General features: G+C 36.5%; 3 protein-coding genes across 6 annotated transcripts; 1 reads left to right on the top strand and 2 right to left on the bottom strand.

Annotated features, from left to right (window-relative positions):
- Positions 1-524: 524 nt before the first annotated feature.
- On the bottom strand, positions 525-1719 carry LOC113681846 (histamine H2 receptor). The gene is given in 2 exon segments (XM_027198967.2): positions 525-1252; positions 1255-1719. Coding segments are annotated over 2 exon segments (990 nt in total). The 5' UTR covers positions 1598-1719; the 3' UTR covers positions 525-605.
- Positions 1720-6192: 4473 nt separating this feature from the next.
- Positions 6193-21997, bottom strand: LOC113681914 (substance-K receptor). 3 transcript variants are annotated; one of them, XM_089199150.1, is made up of 3 exons: positions 21852-21997; positions 14205-14330; positions 6193-7743 (listed from the first exon to the last, which is right to left on the bottom strand). In XM_089199150.1, the coding sequence occupies exon 3, from the start codon at positions 7675-7677 to the stop codon at positions 6715-6717; it is 963 nt and encodes a 320-aa protein (XP_089055276.1). In that variant the 5' UTR covers positions 7678-7743; positions 14205-14330; positions 21852-21997; the 3' UTR covers positions 6193-6714. The 3 variants fall into 3 exon arrangements, with proteins under 3 accessions (XP_089055276.1, XP_089055275.1, XP_027054849.2); XM_089199149.1 differs by lacking the exons at positions 14205-14330; positions 21852-21997 and adding exons at positions 10446-10538; positions 11066-11190; XM_027199048.2 differs by lacking the exons at positions 14205-14330; positions 21852-21997 and adding an exon at positions 8863-9195.
- Positions 12209-15269, top strand: LOC149049257 (trace amine-associated receptor 9-like). Of its 2 annotated transcripts, XM_089199152.1 has the most exons (4): positions 12209-12611; positions 13185-13268; positions 13605-13701; positions 14124-15269. In XM_089199152.1, exon 4 carries the CDS (start codon positions 14163-14165, stop codon positions 15090-15092), a length of 930 nt encoding a protein of 309 aa, XP_089055278.1. In that variant the 5' UTR covers positions 12209-12611; positions 13185-13268; positions 13605-13701; positions 14124-14162; the 3' UTR covers positions 15093-15269. The 2 variants fall into 2 exon arrangements, with proteins under 2 accessions (XP_089055278.1, XP_089055277.1); XM_089199151.1 differs by lacking the exon at positions 12209-12611 and having other exon boundaries at positions 13047-13268.
- Positions 21998-23283: the final 1286 nt, after the last annotated feature.

Below are 23283 nucleotides of genomic sequence, written 5' to 3'. Positions count from 1 at the left end.
ATAAACGATCACAAGTGTTTTCAGAAGTTACAGAAATTGTCCGAGTCACCAACGAATCCTCTGGAAGCAAAACGCTGTAAAGTCGGTATTTCGAAGTCTATCGTCTTCTTTATCAGAATAGTTTTAAATATCGACCACATTGGTGCAATGTCTATTACCGTTCTAACTTTAGTGACAACATCCAAAATATTCCTCTACTGTTATTTGCGTTAAAAATGACATAACACATAATTTTAAAGCTGGAAGCTAAACCGGAACTCTCCTTTATCCTTAATAAACCCTAACATGAGTGGGGCGCTTGAAAAGTGTGCCTCGCTCAAAGATCTCACGCGGCGCGGATTTCGCCGAAAAGGAGAGACTACTTGTAGACTAGGCCATTTTGGACGGCCATAATTTGTCCCAGCACTAACTAGGCTGGTTTCAATTTTTTTACAGCGCTCTTGCAAACAAAGCTCGGATGTTGACTAAAATGACAATAGTCGCTTCTACGCTTCGCGTATCCACGACTAAAAAACCAAATGATTTAACTCAAAATCGGAGGTAAAACGGCCTATTTGAAGTGCATATGAAAATTAAATAATCTTGACACCAAAATTGTTCAAGTCTTACACATTCGCTTCGTCTTCCCACTCTCTGACTTCGTCGACATCAGCCACGGCAACTTGGTTTGATGCATGGCGGCAGCACAACAGTTTGCGGAATTCTGTTTGGAACCCACAATTTGTAAAAGCGTAAATAAAAGGATTTATTGTGGCACTTAGAAAAAGAAAAAAAGTAACGAGATTTGCTGCTTTTCAAGGACAGGTTTCTGGAGAAAAACGCTTCCAAAGGATGAATGCCCACACTGGTATCCAGCAACACAAAAATCCAGAGGCCACGTACAACAAGACTCGAGTAACATGTATCTCCTTCAATGAACTGCTTCCTCCATAATTAGTCCTGTAACGGAGCGATGGAGCTGTGTTCACTTGATGTTGATGGGTAGTGGATAATACCTTGTAGTAGCTAAACATACCACTGCATAGCGGTACAGTGAAAAACAGTCCAAACATCATGCAGAAATTAACGATTCGAACTCTCATATTTGCGAAACCGAGAGCTCATACTTCAAAGCCAGGAACGAATTCAAAACTGAGTAAATTTGTAGCTCGACCAGTCAATAAGTAAAGCAAAAGGAAAATCCAAACACAACACAACCAAATTTTGGATCTGAGGGGCGAAAAATATTTTTTGAAGTGGTTCGTCTTTACAATTTCACGCATCGGTTAATTGCAGTCAAACCAAGGGTTGCAGGGGTTGCCTAAGTAGAAAACACGTCAATAAAACCTTGCATTTGGCATACCGCGTCACCAAAATCCCATCTTCCGATGATAAGCGTTGTAGATGCCAAAGGCATTTCTATTGTTGCACAGAGCAGATCGCTGACTGCTAAGGCAATGATATAGAGATTTGTGGTTGATCGCAGGTTTGGGTTTCTGTATGCTGCCATACAGACCAGACTGTTTCCAGTGATGCTTGTAATGTTTAGTGCGACGCAAATACTTGCTTCAATTAAAAGAACAGGCAGGCTTCGATTTGGCAGCTCTAAGTTTGACATCTAGTGGAAAAGAGAAATGAGTATATGAGAGAATAATCAAAGTGCTCTGTGAGCAAACTCGTGAATTGACACATGATTTTTTAGATTATGTTTAATGTTATCTGGTTTAGGGAATTTTGTGGTTGATTGTCATATCTAGAGTACGAGCAGTAGTTCAGTGTTCGCTAATGTAGCAAAGAAACAAAGTAACGTTGGGATAAGAAGGCATTACAATTGAAATGATCATGCTATTACATTTGACAAGGTGGATGATGTCATGTGTTTTAAACGTCTATCATTTTTGTTTCTGGTTCAAAAGAAAAGGTTGGAAGTAAATGTGGGTGAAAAGTGAAATTTACTGGCTTTCGTTGTAAATATTAGAAAATCAAGGCAATACTGTCTTAATGAAAACATTAACGATTCCCTCTTTATCAAATGAGACAAACGGGAACGAGTTTTGAGTGATATAACTAAGCCAAGCCTGCCACCGTCATTTTAGATCTCCGCCTGGGTAGATTTAAGTCACGTGCTAGGCAACGTATAATCAATAACAAGACAGAATTTCATTTCAGGCCTATTTATCAATTTTGTGGTGTGTAACTTTCGCATTTTAGTACGTTGTATGTATGTTGAATCTTCAAATTGTCTTGAAACTTAAAAGAAAATTGTTCTTTAAAAATTCACTGAAAATCGGTAGCTAAAATTGTTTGTTTAGGTGTTATTTGATTTTCGTGTTAACTTGTTATTTCGTCAGTCGCCGGCATCTTTTGTTGCTTCACACAGGAAAAACACACGCGACGAAACGTAATGATCAATTTTGTCCTCAATCTCACGCTATAACAGAAAAAGCTTTTGAACATCTGTAAACTCCGAGCGCTTCGCAGTAAGTGATATTTTCAATGAATCTTCGGATTGTTTTCAAGTTCAAGGATTGTAAATTACAATTTTATGAAAAACGAAGGTTGTTCTGTTATTTCAGTGTGAATCCTTGAATGCTTGCCAGTCGCTGGCGCCGCTTGTTGAAACTAAAACGAAAAAAAAAAAACGCTTTTAAGATTATCATTGGCTTCTTTTTCATCCCACCACTATTCTTAGCAACAAAGGTCGCCATTTCGTCTGTTTATTGCTCGCCAAAAACTATCAAATGCACTCAAAAGCCTAAAATCTAAAAAAAGTTTACAGGAATCGACCAATCGAGCGAGCGAGCGAGCGAGCGAGCGAATGCTATTCCCCCACATCGTATCTATAACTCGCTCTTGCGCATGCGCGCAATTCACGAGTTAAAAAGGAGCAACTGTATAAATGAATGCATGGTTGATAAAAGAAAAATGGAAACAGACTCCTAAAGGTCTTATGCGTGCACCAATCGCTTCATACACCACTGTATAAGTAGTATTCATTACTGCGAAGATCGCTTACGTTATCGGATTGGAATCGTAAATAATGCCTTGCGGAATTCTCTTTCTTTTTCTGTTTTTCTCGTTTCATTGTTCTCCTTATCATGATTATCATGATCATAATTGTGGATACCATTATTATAATCATCATTCTTGCAATCATTCTCATTTTTTGTTATCATTCTCATTGTTGCTATAATTATTATTATCATAGTTCAGAATTGGTGTGCAAGAAATTTACAATAATTTACTTTCACGCTTTACTTGAATCGAGAAAACAGATATCCGCGCTGACTCCTTTCGCTTCTTTAAGCATTTCTGTTTTACTAGTGATTTAGATTTTAACCGGCCAAGGAAGAAGTAGGTTTGCATATGTTATAACTCTAAAGCTGACAGTGAATAAATGTGCTTTCTTCAACCTTTTGTCGCTTAAGAAAGCTTTTTTTTGTCATTATCATAATTAAACGTTTTCGGCACCGGTGCGTTTATTTGAACTCTACGTTTTCCTACTTTTGAATTAAAATTTTGTTAATGTTCTGCGTTTTTTCTCTTCTGCTTCTTTTGGCAAGCTGTATTGAAGGTCTCCTTTCTTTTTCTTCCTCCTTTTTTGTCCATTAATTGAAAAAGGCAGAAAAATTAGGCGGTCCACGCATGCTTCCCACTTTAATTCTTTTGTTTCTCAATGTATCTCCATAAGTGCACGTTGGCGTAGAGAAATGTTTTCTGACAAAATTTTTACTGGCATAGGCATCAACAAGGAAACGCAACAAATGGATTTTACTCAAAAAGGTTATCAATCATTTCCTTTGGTCCAAGTATTACAAAATGAAGTGTCAAAATATGACATCCTATACTTGCTACCCCATCGTGCTGTCAACCTACTTTAAGCTTTGAACAAATCGATAATTCTCAATCCGTTTCCATAAAACTGAAAAAATGGAAATTCAAGTTACATGCAATTTTAATAGATATGACGAGAGTAAATGCAGCGATTATTTAGAAGTGTGGAATTTTACTCACCCTGCCTGAAAGAGAAAAGTATTTTCCGCTCCTAATTTTTTTTTTTGGCTTGTCAACTTTCCGTGCGCTTAAGCTCTTTATTGCAATGGAAAATTAACATTTTAGTCGAAAAGTCTGCGTCTTCAGCGCTCAAATTGAATTACTTTTCGGCAGAAAAATTATAATTTCTGCCCTTCTTCGTATAAACCGTAATTTCTCGTCATTTTCACATGTCCTACGCATGCAACGTGCAATATTTCATTTCTGTCGTTGGTTGCCCGAATAAAAGGCTTAAGTATGTATTGTAGCAACGTTACAGTAGCAATGGCGTAGTATTTTGGCCTAAGGAAAACTATTTTTCCCTTTAAAGACGTCATTTCAAAGAGTTGGTTACGACCCCTGAACATCAGTTGTTACTTCACACTAAAACTTGGAACAAAGAGTTAGCTGTGCACGCCAATTCGTTCCGTTTCAGTTTTATCCTATTTTCTTTATCAATGTTTTTCTTGCTTAAGAAGTTTATTTGCATGTTTTATCTGCATGTTTATTTGCATTCACTAAGGTCGGCAATAGACTACTATGTTTTCTTATGTTTGAGCATTTTCTATTGCCTGTATAAGGGTTTAAGTTTTAAACTTTCATATTTCAATGTTCCTTTTTCACTTTGTGCTAAATAATCTCCACTGATTTTCCTCTTTAACCCTTTAACTCTAAGAAGTGATTGAAATGAAACTTCTCCCTATAATATCCATACCTCATTCAGCAAACAGGTAATGAGACTATTCTAATTCATCACATAGAAGTTGCCATCTTGATCTAGCACCAAGTTCTCATAACTAATTGACAAGGAAATGTGTAGCAGCTACAGGGGAGAATTAACAATCAGATCTTGGGAGTAAAAGGGTTAAACTTTTTATTTAAATTTTCCAAAGCGAAAATCGAACGGAGTTTTTGCATCGTACAGCCATTAAACAAGAAAAATTGTAGATCGAGAGCTGATTAATTATCTTTCCTAATATGCACAAAATTGGCGTTTTTCTCATTTTTCATTACAGATGACAGGTGAATTTAGGGTGAATCCACTAAACATTGAAAAGAGATGGTGGTCTTCATCAGTTGCAGAAATATTTGAAGGTTGAAAACAATTTGTTAGGTAAATAATATTTATGGCCTACCTTATCTTCAACAACGATTTTAGGTGAGTCTGTGGGTTCCTTATGGTTTTCCAGGGATAACGTTCAGGGTCGAGCAAGGCGTTTTCATCTCAGAATCAGCATTTCATAAGCTTAACTCAGCCGGTCAATAAGAGAATTGGAGATCGCAAACAGAGTAATTATCCTTTTTAAGGTGTACGCAACCGACGCGTTTCTATTCTTTACTTCTTCCCCAATGATAGGTGTTAATTAAAGCTAGGTGTAATAAGTCTGAAAAACGCGATGATTTTGGATGACTGTCGTCTATGGTAAGGGATCTAAATGGAGTTAAGATTTCTTGTCACTGTTAAACCATCCGATCGGTTGATTTTGACTAGTAAGAAACGTCAACACCTCACAATAGCGTCGTTTAACTAATTTAGGTAACTGGGGTGTTACACGGGTATGATTTCCGGAGGGCCGAATTTCGCGGCTTTCGAGAGCGACTGGGCTTTTTTCAATCTTTGTCCGTGGGTATTGGAAGATAGTTTGGAGTGTAGCTGAAACTACAAATGCACAGAGGTAAAATGGAAAAAAATCCAATGACGATGCAATGATAAACGGTTTAAAGGTTCGTATTTGCGAAACCAAGGGTAAAAGGGAATGATGCATCAAAAGGGGATTCAACTTTGACAGACGGATTGAGGGATTCCATAGCTATAAGCCTATTAGGCCTATTTTCCTTTAAAACGTCTACTCCTACCTTTGGCATACAGTTTGCAAACAGCGGGTACTTTGATTATTGCATGTACTTATGAAATTGTATTATTTGTGTCAGAGAGTACCTTTCATAGCTCTTCATTGTTTAAACAGAACACTTCGAGATAAGAAAAGTGGAGTGACACTGTTACGCAACTATTAAGCAGCTATCAGGATGCTGGTAAGATTGAAAATGGCGAGGACTGTTCTATCCTGGTCCTACTCACTGACCATGGGTTTAGCACAAGGTGACGTTAAGAGTACGGCCAATTACACCTTTTGAATGAGAGATTAACAAAATGTGAGGTTATTAAATATAATCGATTCTACGGTATAAACTTTTATATTCATATTTTTCATGGGATATTCTAAAATTACAATTGCATGATCTGTTTCAGTAGCGAATACACAGTCGAGAAATTCACTGAATACCACTTTATATTGGCAAAGACCTCTTTGATTTGTAAAATCAGCTAAAATTAGTGTAATGCATAGCTTATATTCTTCTCTACTGATGATTATTTTAACACTTTTGATATTTGTTGGTTTTCCCAGGTGTAAACTTAAGTTCAATAAACTTCTTCTACTCTTCATTTTAACAGATAAACTAAACCCTAAAGAAGAGGTCTTTCTTTTTATATTTCTATGACATGTTGTTACAACTGACATATATTTGTGAACAGAGTTGCTTTTACGGTAGAATAAATTTTTAAAGGTCGAACATGCAGCATGCCTGACTCTAACTCTTCCTCTCTGTCCACGCAATCAATTCCTTCAGATCAGCTCGATTGAAAATTATTTCGTCGTTCTTTCCTTCCTAAAGTATGTGTTTTGCTTCTAAAATACTCTTTTAAAGATTTTCAAGTGGGATATCGATTGGGTTTCTAGGGTTTGGAGCCTTGCGAAATATTATCTGTAATATTCCTGCTCGTATTTCTGGCATCCGTATGGCGTAGACTATAGGATTTATTAGCGAGCTGGTAAAAACAAATGTTATCACTGACATCTCAATATGAAATCGAGACTGACCGAAAAACATGTAAAGCAACCGGGGATTAAAATGTGTAAAGCCCCAGAATACCATCATCGGTAGAAACGTTATTAACGAACCAAGGGTAACAACAAATAATGTTCGAGTCAACTTTCTTTCTCTCAGGCAGGCTGCACCATGATTTTGAATACGACAACTCGAACGTACTTTGAGATAGATAGAGATGTAGCAAAAGAACATGACAAAAAGAAGGACAAAATAATATGAAAGATAGATCAATTCGCAATTGACATAGCTGTAAGAACAGTTGTCTAGCTCTGATATAATGGAGTTTACGACTAGAGGCACTAACCAAGTGACTATCATGATCACCCCATAAACCCTTTTCTTAATAAACCGATGCTTAAAAGGACGAAATGTTGCGTGTACTCGTTCTAATGAAATACATGCGAGATTAAAAAGGGAGACTTGATGGACTTGAAACCCAATTAGTCTCTCTAGAATAAATACCCAGTTGATATCAGGCCTATTGTACTCCCAAATATCGCAATAAGAGCCCTCAGACCAGTTAATCCACAGAGGCCCATTCACTGCTCCCACCAAGAGATCGACTATGGCCAGATGAATAATCATGTATGTACTCTTCCTCTGTAGCTGGCGCTGCTTTCCAAATACAATGATTATTATGATATTGAGGATGACTATAGTCAGACATTCAATGACATGCACCAGAAGCCACGGAATACATCGTGACGCAGTAAGCAGCTTCCAGGGGTAGAGGATCGTGTCACTGTAGGTACTATTGTTGGGACCAGCGATCATTGAGTTCCACTTGAACCAGCCACAGCCAACCAAAAGATCTTAACGGGGATGAAAAATGTTTACCATCTAGGAGAAAAAAAGAAATATTCTTGGTATCGCTCGATTAGGTTTTGTCTGTCAGTTCACGAGTTTCAACTTGGGTAATCTGTAGCTGCAGCTTTTGGATGTTCGACTTCCGAATAAACAAACAAAAAGAGAGACGCTGCCGAGAGCACCAACAAGGGATCATCCAGAGATATTCTTCTACCAGCTTTGTTGCCCGTTTTCTTTGTTCTGATTTTCAACGCTCTAAAGCGCAAACAAAACCGCCAGCTGCGCAAGCAAATAGTTTGGTGCTTTCTTCGAACCAAAGGATAAGGTCTATCTTTCATGCATCTTCTTTCGGCCCGCACCGCTCTTCAGAAAAATAAGTCTAGAAGAAAGAGTAATGGATGGTGTTCTTAACGAAATATTGAAGTTGCCTGTGTTCGTATTGACGGGTAATATGGTGGATAACGATTCTTCAAATAGGAAGCGATTTTGATAAAGAGGGTCAGTATTTTGAGTTTCATTTAACTCAATGCCATCGTTTTTTATTTCCATTTTCTTCGACATGAATCTGCAAGGAACTCAGAGTTTTTGAGAAAAAGTTAAGAAAAAAAGAGCAGAGATCGGGCAAATCATCAGCAACATGAAAAAGTAAAAATGTCCGAAGTCAGCGTTTTTAACGGTATATCATTCGCTAAGGTAGAAAAACACAAGAAAAAACTATGTTATTTCAAAGCTGAAACCTAGAGAGAAAAAATACCTCACTATTGAGATTGATTCGAACAAATTATATGGTGCTGACAATCAACGACTATATACTCCATAGAACAGAAAATATATTTTAGGGAAATAGGATTAAACTATGAATCAAGCGAGAAAGTTTCCCTTTATCCGTTTATAGATAAATTCAGATGCTTTCGCTATGAAGAAGCCCTCGCTATAGCGAGGAAAAAAGTATCCTAAGGCTGAATATCACCCACTAAAGAAAGAATTTATCAAGTTCTTGCAACTCTCTCGTTGCTACATCCGCTGATATAGAAGTTCTTAGCCATATCAGACTTATCCTAATAACAACAAAACACGTCACAAACTGATCAAATTTTGCAGTCTAAGGATACCAACAATCGAGTTAAAAAAAATAGGCCATATCTTACGTACCCCTATAACATCACGCGGAGAATATCAGAGACGGAGGATCCTATAGGAGTATCTCATTAATTCAGAAATACGACTGATGTGAATAATAATGCGCTGTCGAAGAAATAAACGTTTCACCTTAAATACAGACAGCAATCATGGAAGACTTTAGCGTTGTAACGTGTGAGGGTCAATTATTAGCCCAAAAGCCGTACGTTTATTATCTAAGAAAATAATTTTTTTAAGTATTTACTTTGAATAACAGAGTAAATTAGGATAAAAGCCAAATTTTCTGATAAATGAGAAATTATAAAATTGAGACAACTCCGTCTTCATTGACATCGACGTAGGGAGACAGCGAAACTAACACTATTTATCTTTTGATGCGCGCCAAAGTATGATGTATTAAGTAATTGAGCTCTTTGACCAATAAAAGTTTTTCGGTCGTTGTATTTTCTTGCTTTTATTTCTCAGCTGTTTGCCATCTTATAATGAAGCACAATATTTGTCTTTTCCTTTTGTGATAAACGTACAAAAGGGGCATGCTGAGTCCGAGCTGTGAATTACACATCGAAAACAAGATACCCTGACAGCCAGTGTACACCGAAAAAGACGAACAGGCATTGCTGCTAAGCGTCATTTCATTGTTAACCGTTTTCCGATAGAACAACTGATGTGGAATTATACTGGTGGCATTCGAATTCCATTACCTCAGCAAACAAAACTTAATCTAAGTAACTGCTTTCAGATTCCAATTGTTATTGCTATCCCTTCTTTTAAGCATTTATAACAGTCTTAAAATATTCTGGTCATAAAACAGTCGTCGGAATAATACTTAAAAACTTAAGATTGTCAGATGTCAAGCTTCATCTTTTCTTAATACTACAGAATAAAACGTGTAATTAAGAAGATTTCGGCAAAGTGCACTCCCTAAGAAAGTCACACAGCTTTCCGACAAGAGGTAATTTCCTGCCAAAGCTTTCTACCTTTTCTGTTTATTGAGGTTTTTATTTGAATTAGATTTCCAGTGTTTAAACTCTGTAGGTATTGTCGGTCTTAACATCCTCACCCCATTATGTGGCTCCGTATCGTCTGAGGAGATCAGCGTATTTCGATCCTCAGTAAGAAAATCAATACATTTTTTCCTGCAGACAGGCAATTGCCGTTCAGATAACTCGTATTTCTAAACCGCCACGACAGCAGGCATCAACGAGTTGAGGATTCCATGCTTCGTTGACTCGGCAAAGAAGCCAGTAAGTACGAACAGTCGAATATCCACTTCGCAGTCTTAAGTTCAGGCTGAAGCTTCATTTTTCGCAATAATTTTAATCAGAAAATGTAAATAAAATGTTAAAAATGGCTAAGCGACTCGCCGAATGTCAACAGCCTTTTCTTGTTGCTTATGTTTCGTGTTGAGTCTGGCTTGTAACGATAAACCCCAAGTTACATATAACATTTCAGAACAAAGAAACACACAACTAGCGGTACTATGTACGGGTCGGGCGCAGTTTCATGAACACAAATGATGAGCAACAAGGGGATCAAAAGAGAAAACTCATATATTCATATATTTGAAATACAGACTGAGCTGAATGTGCACCTACTTATTTATTTTTTCTATTGCGAGATGATCAATTTACTTCTGTGGGGTTCCAGTCAACCATAGTCCTTTGCACGCAAGAACACAGCAATACGCTCTGTTGAGGAATAAAAACAAAACAAAACAAAAAAAATACCCGTGAAAATTATCACAGCACAGAGATAAAAACGCAGAGCAGATCTTCTTCCGTTTTCAGCTCAACTTTATGATAAAACCTGAATACTCCTTCAAGCAGACCCAATTTTAAGTGGACACCTTATGTGACGCGCACTTGGGCCAAAGTCGCGATCTTTTTTCTTTATTTGAAAACATACCCGCATTTGGCGAACACCTTTATTACGCGGATGTCATCACCGCAATTGTATCCTTTAGTGACTCAAAAAAATTTTTTAGCAGAAGCTTTGAGAGGTTTAACAACAGATGGTCTTTCCTAATTCACGAAAGCTGTATTGCGCTTAAATCGTGTTCAGTTGAAAAAAATGGGAGCTTCAGATATTTCCTTCCAGAATTATCAAACTGCTTTCACGTCTACTCTTCCCATTTTAAAAAAGTAGTCATTTAACGATTATCGTCGCTTCAACGACTTTTCGTTTACCACCTGATATAAGATAAAATGTAATTTACCTTCATTTCTAAACGTTTTTATAAGCTGAATTTCAGTCATCTGGGATGGTAAACACGTCCCGTTGTTTTAATAAAAAATGTTTGCACAAAACAAAAGGCAAGCAGTTTATGTATACCAATATAATGGTTCTACATTAAGTAATTAGATTCATCCTGTGAAGACTGTATAATTATCTTTCTCTTCTAAGTCTCCTTTTTAATTTCTTTAAGTTGTCAAGAAAAAAAGGATGGAAATATATTTCGACTTCTGCCGACCGAGTTTGGGCAAAAATTTAGAATATGTCAGAAAATCATCCTGTTCTTCTGAGCTGAAGGATATGCTTGATCATTTCAACTCTAACTTTTTTATATTCAGATCGTATCAAAAAAGTGTTAAGTGTGAAGTGAACATAAATATCTCTTATTGTAGCGCTAATTCCCTTCTCTCTCTGGAAAGGAAAGAATATGTAAAATACTTTTGTGTCCTTTTCAATTCAAAATGATCTCGGACTCGACACATTGAATTTTATTTCAGCTAAGATAAGCAAGTCTCCAGGCATTTTATCAAGATTGAGAAATTTTGTCTCACAACTACAGTGTATTGCTTAACTTATATCGATCTTTTATTCAAGCTTACTTGTCCAATGGGGTTGCAGTCTGCGGCCAAGTTGCCCGATCGAGTTTGGAAAACGCGTTGATTCTGCAAAAACATGCTCACCGCATAATATTTTTCAAACCCTTTAAATTTAACGCTGTGCCTTTTGTCAACTTGTCAAACATTCTTCCTCGTCAAATGAATAAAGGGGTAAGTTTCTAAAGAAACTGTGGTGCTGCGTCGGTGGGAGAGTATAGCAGGTAATTTAGTGTTAACAACTGGGTTGAAAACGTAAATTAGCCACCGTAAAGGGTAAAAAAGCTGACGTTTCGAGCGTTAGCCCTTCGTCAGAGCGATGGACGAAGGGCTAACGCTCGAAACGTCAGCTTTTTTACCCTTTACGGTGGCTATTCTTCCTCGTCATCTGATCTATTTCAAGACAATATGTTCCTTTATGCATAATTTGTCAACGATCTAACACCACCCGACACTTCAGAATTATTTAGTTATTCTTCAGAAGAACACCATTATTATACAAGGTCCTCAGCGGCCGGTAATCTCTATCTTAAACATTCGAGAACAAAACATAAGAAACATTCTTTCTCAAGACTGGGTGCAAGGATCTGGAATAGTATTCCCATCCGTCTTCTTTTTCTACCCAAATATGAATTTAAATGGTATACACAGACAGCTGCTAAACATTTTGACGCGAGAGGATACTTATGTTGACGTCCATACTTTAGCTGACAAATTAACTAAATTATTCCATTTTTAGATTCATTTTCTTTCTTTTTGTTTTTTCGCGTGTAATTTTATTCTGGTTGTAATACGTAATACCTAATTGGCTCCTCTGTAATTCATCGTACTATTTTTTTAAAACGTTCCTGTATGTGTATGCTCTCCTAGTTAATTCCTCTTTGCAGTGAAACTTGAAGAACGTTTGTTTCCTCGATTAGCTTCGCCATTTTTCGGGTAGGGATTGCTAGGAATTTAAATTGCCAAAGTAAATAAATAAATTTTATTGTCGTTGTTCATGTTGCTTTCCAAAGCGGTGGAGTCGTCGCCAGAATGAATTAAGAAGAATGAAAGGTTGTTATTCTAGACCATTTAGTTTAAAGACAAACCGAAATTCGAATCATAGAAGAAAGCGCGAGGTAAATGGAGTGTAAAAGGATTGGAACCGTGTTTTTTTTAGTCCTAGTCCACGCGTGTTTTCATGGCTTGCGATTTAATAAAAAGCTGAATAATGGAATCTATAGCATACTGTAAGCTCAACTTTAAAAAGATATTCAGTCACTCCTGCCAAAATGCCGGTAAGCGGTCTAAAATAAAGTCTACACCTGTAAAGTAGGAGGTCATACGATACATTTACTAATTTTTATTAATGTCCTCTTCCTGTCTGCCTGTTCTATTGATTCATTTAACTTATAGCTATCACGTAGGAATACTTTATAAATTGAAGGATTTCGACGGGTGTTTTCAGTTGAGGTAGCTAAGCTTGGCCGAAGTCTTCTCTTCCTTTTACTAATCCAAGTGATATTTCAGGCTTTTAGAGTGCCGCCGTGGATGATAACTTTCTGTCCTTACCAGAAACAAAAAGATTTGGAAATCGACCATTGCTCGCCTGAGGTATGTTATTTAAGTATAACCAAACCACAAGATTCCGAGGTATTATACCTCATGTAAATCGTGTTAAGATATCACCAATGACTGCTTCAAGAGAACCTTTTGTCTGATCGTTGCTTTCTGCATGTAGCAAATAACCCAACTTATTACACATAAAAATACCTAAAAGCTTTGGGGTCTAAATTAAAGATTTCTTGTGGTATACCTCTTGTATTACAAATTGAGGAATCATGAATGACCGTGTTTTGCATGCATTCCTTTTTTCTTTTTATACAACATATTTTTGTTATTTAGTTGTGTTGGCTCGTCACTAGCAATTTTCATCTCTCAATTTTACAGCAAGGCACTGCTACAATTTCACTCCACACCCAACAACTATTTAAAGTTACAAGAGGTAGTTTTCTTTTCTCCAAGAATAACTAGTTGTTCATTTGAGGTAAGCCGATAGAACTTTATGTTTAAAATTGTTGATAATGAAGATCAAGTTAAGCAAAATTCCGGAGTGATGTGTTCCGAGGAGATTTGTCGAGCTGAATTTATTTAATTTTGCCCCAGTTTTGAGTAGTTAACAAGAGAACGCTGAATTGTTTTGAAAATAATTTAAACTCTTTGTCTTTGAATATCATTATTTTTCACCATTTGATAATTCGTACAAAATTTGATTCTTTATAAAAGTTCTGTGGCAATTGTTCAGTATCACTCATCAGTTAAGATCGATCAGACCTTCGCCGCCTACTACTATGACATAAATCCATAGTCCATCAAATAGAAAGATCATCATCAACAGTAGTCCTTGTATTGGAATATTGTTACCTTTTTCGGTTTTATGTAGACTGTTTCGTTTTCATTCATATTTAGATTATTTGGCTTGCGGTAAACCAATCTCAGTGGAAGTTAATGGCTTCCAACTCTAGCGTAGCTTCTCACAATATCACAAACCTCAAGTACCAGAGATCGCTTCCAACCTCTTCCTGTATCCCATGGTCTGCTGTGCTCAGCATTGAGTGTCTAGCCATAGTCATTCTCAACATCATCACCATTATTGTATTTGTGAAGCAGCACCAGCTACAGAGGAAAAGTACATACTTGATCATCCATCTGGCCATAGTTGATTTGTTGGTCGGGACCGTATCAGGGCCGATGCAGATACATTTATTCTTTCTTCAGTGTTATGGGAAGAGTTGGAGTATAACGTTTTCAAGAATAAGTTTAGCAATACGTCCTTTTTTCTTCTTTGCATCGATTGTTAATCTAACTTTCATTTCGTTAGAACGCGTACACGCAACATATCGCCCTTTTAAGCATCGTTTAATCAAGAAATGGGTTTATGGACTAGTTATAGCTTTTATATATTTATCAACAATATGCAAAGGTACAATAGAAGGAGTAACCGATTGGCCATTGAACATAAATTGGGTTTATAGTTCTTATTTCATTCTTCTGGTTCTCATGTGGCTATGTTATATTTCAATTTATATCAAAGTTCGTTATGGTCGCCAACATCAACTTCATGGTGCAGCCGGCCTGAGGGAAAGAACATTGACGAGTACGTTGTTTCTTGTCACCTTTGCATCATTATTAACTTTTCTACCACTTACTATTTGGGAAAGTATGATTCACCTTCATATCATGTCCATTCCAAACTGGTCCACTTATCTGCAAATTGATGGCACTATACTAACATTATTCTTGGCCAATTCGCTAATAAATCCTATTCTTTATGCAGTGCGGATGCCAGAATTTAGGGTAGGTATATCAAAGTTGGTATTTGGCAGGACGTCCCAGGACCATCGAAATCCGGTCGAATATCCACTTCGTAATCTTTAGTTCAGACCGACGCTTCATTTTTTTTTTCCAGTAGTTTTGACGCGATAAATACAATATTCAAAATGGTTTAGCGATTCAAAAAATCTTTACAGCTGTAATTTTCATAATCCACATTAAAATATTCTTTGTCATTGAACATGTTTTGTGTTTAGCCTGACTTGTAATGGTAAACCCCAAGACAAAACATATTTCACAACAAAGAGACAAACAACGAGCGGGACCACAAGAATCGGGCGCATTATTATTAATGTAAATGATGAACAGCAAGTTGGCGGAAAGAGCGGTATCCAGTTCTATAAAATTAAAATACCTAAATTCTTTCTAAGACTGGAACATTACATCAACTGGAGACCCCAGTTAAGACGGATACCATATGATGAGGGTACTCAACCTAAAACAGCAAATTTTTTTAATGAAACAATTAATCTAAAACACACTCGTATTTGGCAAACTCCATAATAACTTAATGATCACAACTGAGGCTTTTGTTTAGCCGAAACTCAAAGAGGTTTAACAACAGATTTTCTGTCGTTATTAATGAAAGCTGCACTGTTCTAAGATTATTTCCAGATCACGCTAGCTTGGCAAATTTTCAGTAAACGGCTTAAGAGAGCTTAGTTCACCGCGGCGTCGATAAACGATGGTGAGCCACAAAATGGCCAACTGTATTTACGTTGAAATTTTCCTTAGTTGATACGCCATCACAGGCGCACTCAAGAGGAATGAGGGGAGAAAAAATATATATATTTCATGAAGTAGCCACGGCAATAGTAAGATTAAGCACGTAACAGAGCAAAACGTTAATATTTGTTAACTACAACCTGCATCAAACAGACATCCTGTATTGATGTGGATGTTTGCTTACTCGACGGGTTTTATCCAACAGGTTGAGAAGAAAGCCCCGAAACTCTTTACATGAGTTGTGATATTCTTTTAGAGTATTAAGTCCCTTAATAGTCCGCTGAATGAATTTGCGTTACCACCCGATATCAGATTAAACATTTTTTATCTTCAGTTTTGGACTTTTTCATAAACGGAAATTCAGACAAGTCACTTGGGTTAGTAAACATATCCCGTTGTTTACTGCATAATGTTTGCGCACAAAAAGAGCAAGCGTTATAAGTTTACTAACATAGTGGTTCTATTTTAAGAATAGGATTCTTACTCTAAAGTATTTATATTTACTCTTCTCTTTTAATTATCTTTTTTTTACAATTTATACAGCTTGCTTATAAAAATAGATCCATATCTAATTTCATATTTCGACTCAGTTTTGAATTCATCTCTGCCGATCAAGCTTGAGCGAAGATTTTCGTCCCCTTTACTGATGCCAGCGTTAATAGACAGCGTTTGAGCGCTGTTAAATAAAAATGTTTTGTCGTTAATCATATGTCAGAAAATCGTTCAGTTCCTCTAAGGTAAAACATATGCTTGATCCTCTTGGTTTCTAAAAACGCAGAGTCGTGAGCGGAGTAAAATCAAGAAGAGCTAAAAAAGATAAAGCATCCTGGGTAAAAAAATAATAGCTGAAGTTCAACTCATAAAACGAAGCGCGAGGTAATTGAAAAGTAAAGCGTTGGGGAAGTTCCTTTCATATGATTCTGTTGATTTTTCCATGGCTAATAATTTCATAAAAAGTAGAAACACGAAATTTAAAGCGTAACTGTAGGATTAGCCTTAAAACTAACCCTTTCACCTCAGGCAAAAGGACGATTTAAAGCTATTTTAGGATATTTTTTTGAAGGAAATTGGACTACAATATGTTCTGCAGCTGTAACGTATGAAGTCATTTAACGTGCTGATATTCATAAACGTCCTCTTCCTGTCCACCTGTTCTATTGATTCATTCAACTTAGCAATCACACATTTCGTAGGAAAACTGAATTCAAGGATCTCGACATTAGATTTTACTTAAAAGAGGTTTCCGAAGAATAACCGCTTAATTGTTTTTATATAACAACAGGATAAACAGAAAGGTGGAAAAGGTACCGAGGTACCGCCCTTTTCCATAAATGATCGCCGAGCGTCGCGCGCTCCGAACAAAATATTTTAATTACAAATTCAGTGCGGAGGATAAAAAGTCGACGCTGTTCACGAGTACAATCACCATGAAAGAACTGAACGTGGAAAACTAAACACAGCTTGATTAATACTGCTAACAGTCACGGTAACTAAGCGGCTGCTTAACGCAGAATGAAACGAGCTAATTCGACGGTGCATGTAGCAGCTTAAAATACGACTAAAAATTTGGCGTTCTTTCTTCTTTTTAAACAATACACTTATCTGTCACTTAGTAATGTTAGCAACACATGTCGTTAGTCGCAATTTTTCGTCATCAGTTTCATAGCGAGTCACTGAACAAGAACTTAAATTAGAATTGGTAGTTTTCTTCCTAAAACTTGTTCTTCTTTCAACATGAGCCGATAAAAATTAATGTTTAAAAGTTTTATTAATGAAAATATAATAATTTAAATTGCGAGGTGTTGTCTTTCGAAGAAATTTTTCAAGCTGAATTTATTTTAAAATTTATGAATAGCTAATAACATAGCGTTCAAAGACTAAAAAGAGAGATGGTTCAATTAATAATTGGACTATTTGAACAATAAAAGTCTTCTAAATGATGAGTTTTTCAGCTTTAATAAGTCAGCTAATTTGACATCAGTTAGTTACATGCCCACTGCAGGATACCCTGGAAGCAAAAATACAAATAAAAAAAAAAAGAAAAACCACCGCTGTTGTCATAAGTGTCTTCGCTATTCATCGATGTCCGCTAAGAATAATTGTGTAGTCGTACGGGTGACATCAAAGGAGTTAAAAGTTTTCACCACATTATCTTTGCAAACAAAACAGAACAAAGTAATACCTTTCGGGTTATAATCGTTTCCTCCTCTTTTAAACATTATTGCCGTCTTCACCTTTTCTGGTCATAAAACAGGCACAGGAGTAAAAAAATAAAATAATTGAATAATACTAAATAACTTTCTTTTCATTTTCAGCGGTAGTAAAAGGTGGCTAAGGACCGTTCTAAATGTAGCATCTGGCTCAAAAAATTTAATTTGTGTTTTTCTCCCTTTTTTCCCTTTAATTTGTGACAAAATTTAAGGAGCTGAAGGAAACAAGGACGACCAATCTAAATAATTAACAATCTTTCATAAAGCACATTAAGAAAGCAACACCTTTTTAAGTAGATTTCAAGCTAAATCTATTCAAACATTATTGATTCAAAAAAATTAACTCGACGCAAGCTGTGAAACTTCTCGAAGAGAGAAAATCCGTACAGTAGCTGCAAAAAAGCAATTGCTAATAATTGTTTCAATTATGTGCCAGGTCCTTACACCGTGTAAAACTTTTTCACCGTTGAATAGATTCTTTTTTGAAAGGCGAACCTCTTCTCACTATATTTTGAAACTGCTCTAGTACTGTGGGTTGGAAGATCTAGGGGATGACGATCCGTTCAGAGATTGGTTTTCTTAAAAAGTGTCGTAGTTTTGAATTTTTTTTTAAGGCGAGGGCATGCGCAAGTCAAGCGCGAAGAAAGCGCCGGGGGCAAGACAAGCGCAAGAGGAAGAGCTCCTCGTCTTTCACGTCTCACTCCTGGTACTTTTCTGTATCCTCCAAAAAAAAACGCAAAAATGACCCTTGTACCACTGGTTGTTGAGATCCAATAGATTTTATACAGTTAATTCGTAAAATCTTCTATTTGCTCTGGTTTCTGTATACGCCTAAAAACGACCAACAAAATGACGCTTGTAGCCAATGAAGCTCCCATTGTGTGCCTACATTTTTATGTTAACATCCGGGAAATCGACCATGTGCTTTGTCGAAGAAAAAACTAGTCGTGTTTTATGCGGACATATTTTGCTGACGGAAAAAGTTGTTGATGTTAAACACCCTAAACTCGAAACAGTCGGTGAGTTTTATCGTATTTCATGTGAATTGCGATTTCGCCGCTAAAGAGTAATTAACCTACCTTACATAACTGGAATCGCTGCAAATAAATAAGTTGAGTTTTCGATTTCAAGTTTTTCGTTGTGTGGTTCTGCGAACTGTGTAACACCCAGCAACTGAGATCATGTCCGTTGTTACACAAGAATTAATAAAGTTAGTTAGAAATATCCTCTACTTGTTTGATTTCTAAACGGATGTAGATGCGGTGAAAAAAACAGATAATAACAACAACTCCACAAACTGAGATTGTAGTAAGTAATGTTATTTACCAAGCTAAAATTTCATATGTATATTTCTTTTGGAACAATGTAAAATTACAACTTTGTGTTTTACATTCCAAAAACTGCTTATGGTTTACATGCAGTCGAAGAAATCGTCTGTTGCAAGTAGAGTCATACAACCCAGGGTATATGCTTCTGTATTAAGTCAATGCTTTTTAACTCGTGAATTGCGCGCATGCGCAAGAGCGAGTTATAGATACGATGTGGGGAATAGCATTCGCTCGCTCACTCGATTGCTTGATTGGTCGATTCCTGTAAACCTTTTTTTCCATTTTAGGCTTTTGAGTGCATTTGATAGTTTTTGGCGAGCAATAAACAAACGAAATGGCGACCTTTGTTGCTACGAATAGTGGTGGGGTGAAAAAGAAGCCAATGACAATCTTAAAAGGGTGTTTTTTTTCGTTCTAGTTTCAGCGCTGAAATAATAGAACAACCTTCGTTTTTCATAAAATTGTAATTCACAATCCTTGAACTTGAAAAAAATCCGAAGATTCATTGAAAATATCACTTACTGCGAAGTGCACGGAGTTTACAGATGTTCAAAAGCTTTTTCTGTTATGGCGTGAGATTGAGGACAAAATCGATCATTACGTTTCGTATAGTGTGTTTTTCCTGTGTGAAGCAACAAAAGATGCCGGCTACTGACGAAATTACAAGTTAACACGAAAATCGAATAACACCTAAACAAACAATTTTAGCTACCGATTTTCAGTGAATTTTTAACGAACAATTTTCTTTTAAGTTTCAAGACAATTTGAAGATTCAAAATACGTATTACGTACTAAAATGCGAAAGTTATTCACCACAAAATTGATAAATAGGCCTGAAATGAAATTCTATCTTGTTATTGATTATACGTTGCCTAGCACGTGACTAAAATCTACCCAGACGGAGATTCAAAATGACGGTGGCAGTCTTGGCTTAGTTATATCACTCAAAACTCGTTCCCGTTTGTCTCATTTGATAAAGAGGGAATCGTTAATGTTTTCATTAAGACAGTATTGCCTTGATTTTCTAATTTTTATAATGATAGACAGTAAATTTCACTTTTCACCCACATTTACTTCCAACCTTTTCTTTTGATCCAGAAACAAAAATGATATACGTTTAAAACACATGATATCATCCACCCTTGTCAAATGTAATAGCGTGATCATTTCAACTGTAATGCCTTCTTATCCCAATGTTACTTTGTTTCTTTGCTACATTAGCGAACACTGAACTGCTGCTTGTACTCTAGATATGACAATCAACCACGAAATTCCCTAAACCAGATAACATTAAACATAATCCAAAAAATCATGTGTCAATTCACGAGTTTGCTCATAGAGCACTTTGATTTAAATAGGCAACGATCTCTTTTTATGTCTTCTTTTAACCACCTTAACTCATCAACTGACATCACATAATCTATATATTTTTATAAGTAGTAGTTAGTTCATATGACACGCAATGGATCAGCAATGTGTATAGCGTCATGTTTGTAAATAGAATAAGAGAGATGGTGAGTTTTGAGCTCGGTAAAGAAATAGAGAAAGACGAAAAATATCTTTCTCTTTTTCTTTTTCTTTTTCTTTCTTGTTCTTCCATACAATACCGTTACCACTGACATACCTCTATTAACCGATTTTTTTTCAAAATGTAATTAAGATGGGTCCGATGGCAAAATCAATTCGATTAAAGATTTTGAAGTGGGATATCGATTGTATTTAAAGAGTTTGAAGCACTGCGGAAAATTATTTTTGTTATGACTGTTGTTACCTCAGGCATCCGTATGGCGTCGATTATAGGATTTATAAGTGAGTTGGAAGCCACAAATGTCGTTCTTACCATTAGAACATGAAAAAATGACTCGTTGGAAAAGCTGTAAGAAAGCTTGGGATTAGAAGCTTCAAAACCCCTGAATACCATCATCGGTAGAAACGTCATCAAAGACCCAAAGGTGACCAAAAATAATATACTCGTCAGTTTCTTTCCTTCACACCGGTTGCACTATGGCGTTGAGGATGACAAACACAGCGGACTTTGAGATATATAGTGATGTGGTAATGTTGTGGTGGGAAAGTATAACAAGTAATTTATTTGCTAAAGCAGAAAAATGCAAGAGGGAACTATGTTACTTCAAAGCTGAAACCAAGAGAGAAAACATACCTTACTAAGGAGGTTGATTCGAACATATCACATAATGCTGACAATCAGCAATCATATACTCCATAGAACAGAAAATATATTTTAGGGAAATAGGATTAAACTTTAAACCACCTGAGAAAGTTTCCCTTTATCCGTTTATAAGTAAATTCAGATGCTTTCGCTTTGAAGAAGCTTTCCCTATGACAAGGATAAAAGTATCCTAAGGCTGAATATCACCCACCCATAAGAGTTTATCAAGTTCCTGCAACCCTCTCGCTGTTACCCAGCTATACCAAACTTACCCTAATAACTACAGAACACGTCACAAACTAATCTCAAATTTTGCAATCTAAGGATACCAACAATCGAGCTATAACAAAATAGGCCATATCTTACGTACCCTTATAACATCACACGGAGAATATCAGAGACGGAGGATCCTATAGGAGGTATCTCATTAATTCAGAAATACGACTGATGTGAATAATAATGCGCTGTCGAAGAAATAAACGTTTCACCTTAAATACGGGCAGCAATCATGGGAGACTTAAGCGTTGTAATGTGTGAGGGTCAATTATTAGCCCAAAAGCCGTACATTTATTATCTAAGAAAATCATTTTTTAGTATTTACTTTGAATAACAGAGTAAATTAGGATAAAAGCCAAATTGTCTGGTAAACGAGAAATTATAAAATTGAGACAACTCCGTCTTCATTGACATCGACGTGGGGAGACAGCGAAACTAACATGCTATTTATCTTTTGATGCGTGCCAAACTATGATGTATTAAGTAATTGAGCTCTTTGACAAATAAAAGTTTTTCGGTCGTTGTATTTTCTTGCTTTTATTTCTCAGCTGTTTGCCATCTTATAATGAAGCACAATATTTGTCTTTTCTTTTTGTGATAAACGTACAAAAGGGGCATGCTGAGTCCGAACTGTGAATTACACATCGAAAACAAGATACCCTGACAGCCAGTGTACACCGAAAAAGACGAACGGGCATTGCTGCTAAGCGTCATTTCATTGTTAACCGTTTTCCGATAGAACGAATGTGGATTTATACGAGTGGCATTCGAATTCCATTACCTCAGCAAACAAAACTTAATCTAAGTAACTGCTTTCAGATCGCAATTGTTATTGCTATCCCTTCTTTTAAGCATTTATAACAGTCTTAACCTATTCTGGTCATAAAACAGTCGTCGGAATAATACTTAAAAACTTAAGATTGTCAGATGTCAAGCTTTATCTTTTCTTAATACTACAGAATAAAACGTGTAATTAAGAAGATTTCGGCAAAGTGCACTCCCTAAGAAAGTCACAAAGCTTTCCGACAAGAGGTAATTTCCTGCCAAAGCTTTCTACCTTTTCTGTTTATTGAGGTTTTTATTTGAACTAGATTTGCAGTGTTTAAACTCTGTATGTATTGTCGGTCTTAACAGTAAGAAAATCAATACATTTTTTCCTTCAGACAGACAATTGCCGTTCAGATAACTCGTATTTCTAAACCGCCACGACAGCGGGCATCAACGATTTGAGGATTCCATTTTTTTTGTTGAAGACTTAGGGTACATCTGAATTAGAAAGCCACTTCTGCAGTGCTCTTCTCCTGCTTCGTTGACTCGGCAAAGAAGCAAGTAAGTACGTAGTCTTAAATTCAGGCTGAAGCTTCATTTTTCGCAATAATTTTAATCCGAAAATGTAAATAAAATATTAAAAATGGCTAAGCGACTCGCCCAATGTCAACAGCCTTCCCTTGTTGCATACGTTTTTTATAACATTTCAGAACAAAGAAACACACAACTAGCGGTACCATACGGGTCGGGCGCAGTTT

Source organism: Pocillopora damicornis, chromosome 3 (assembly GCF_964200805.1).
Source record: "Pocillopora damicornis chromosome 3, jaPocDami1.2, whole genome shotgun sequence".
Taxonomy (NCBI): domain Eukaryota; kingdom Metazoa; phylum Cnidaria; class Anthozoa; order Scleractinia; family Pocilloporidae; genus Pocillopora; species Pocillopora damicornis.
The sequence above is the reverse complement of the archived record's forward strand: the minus strand, read 5'-3'. Positions and strand labels throughout refer to the sequence as shown.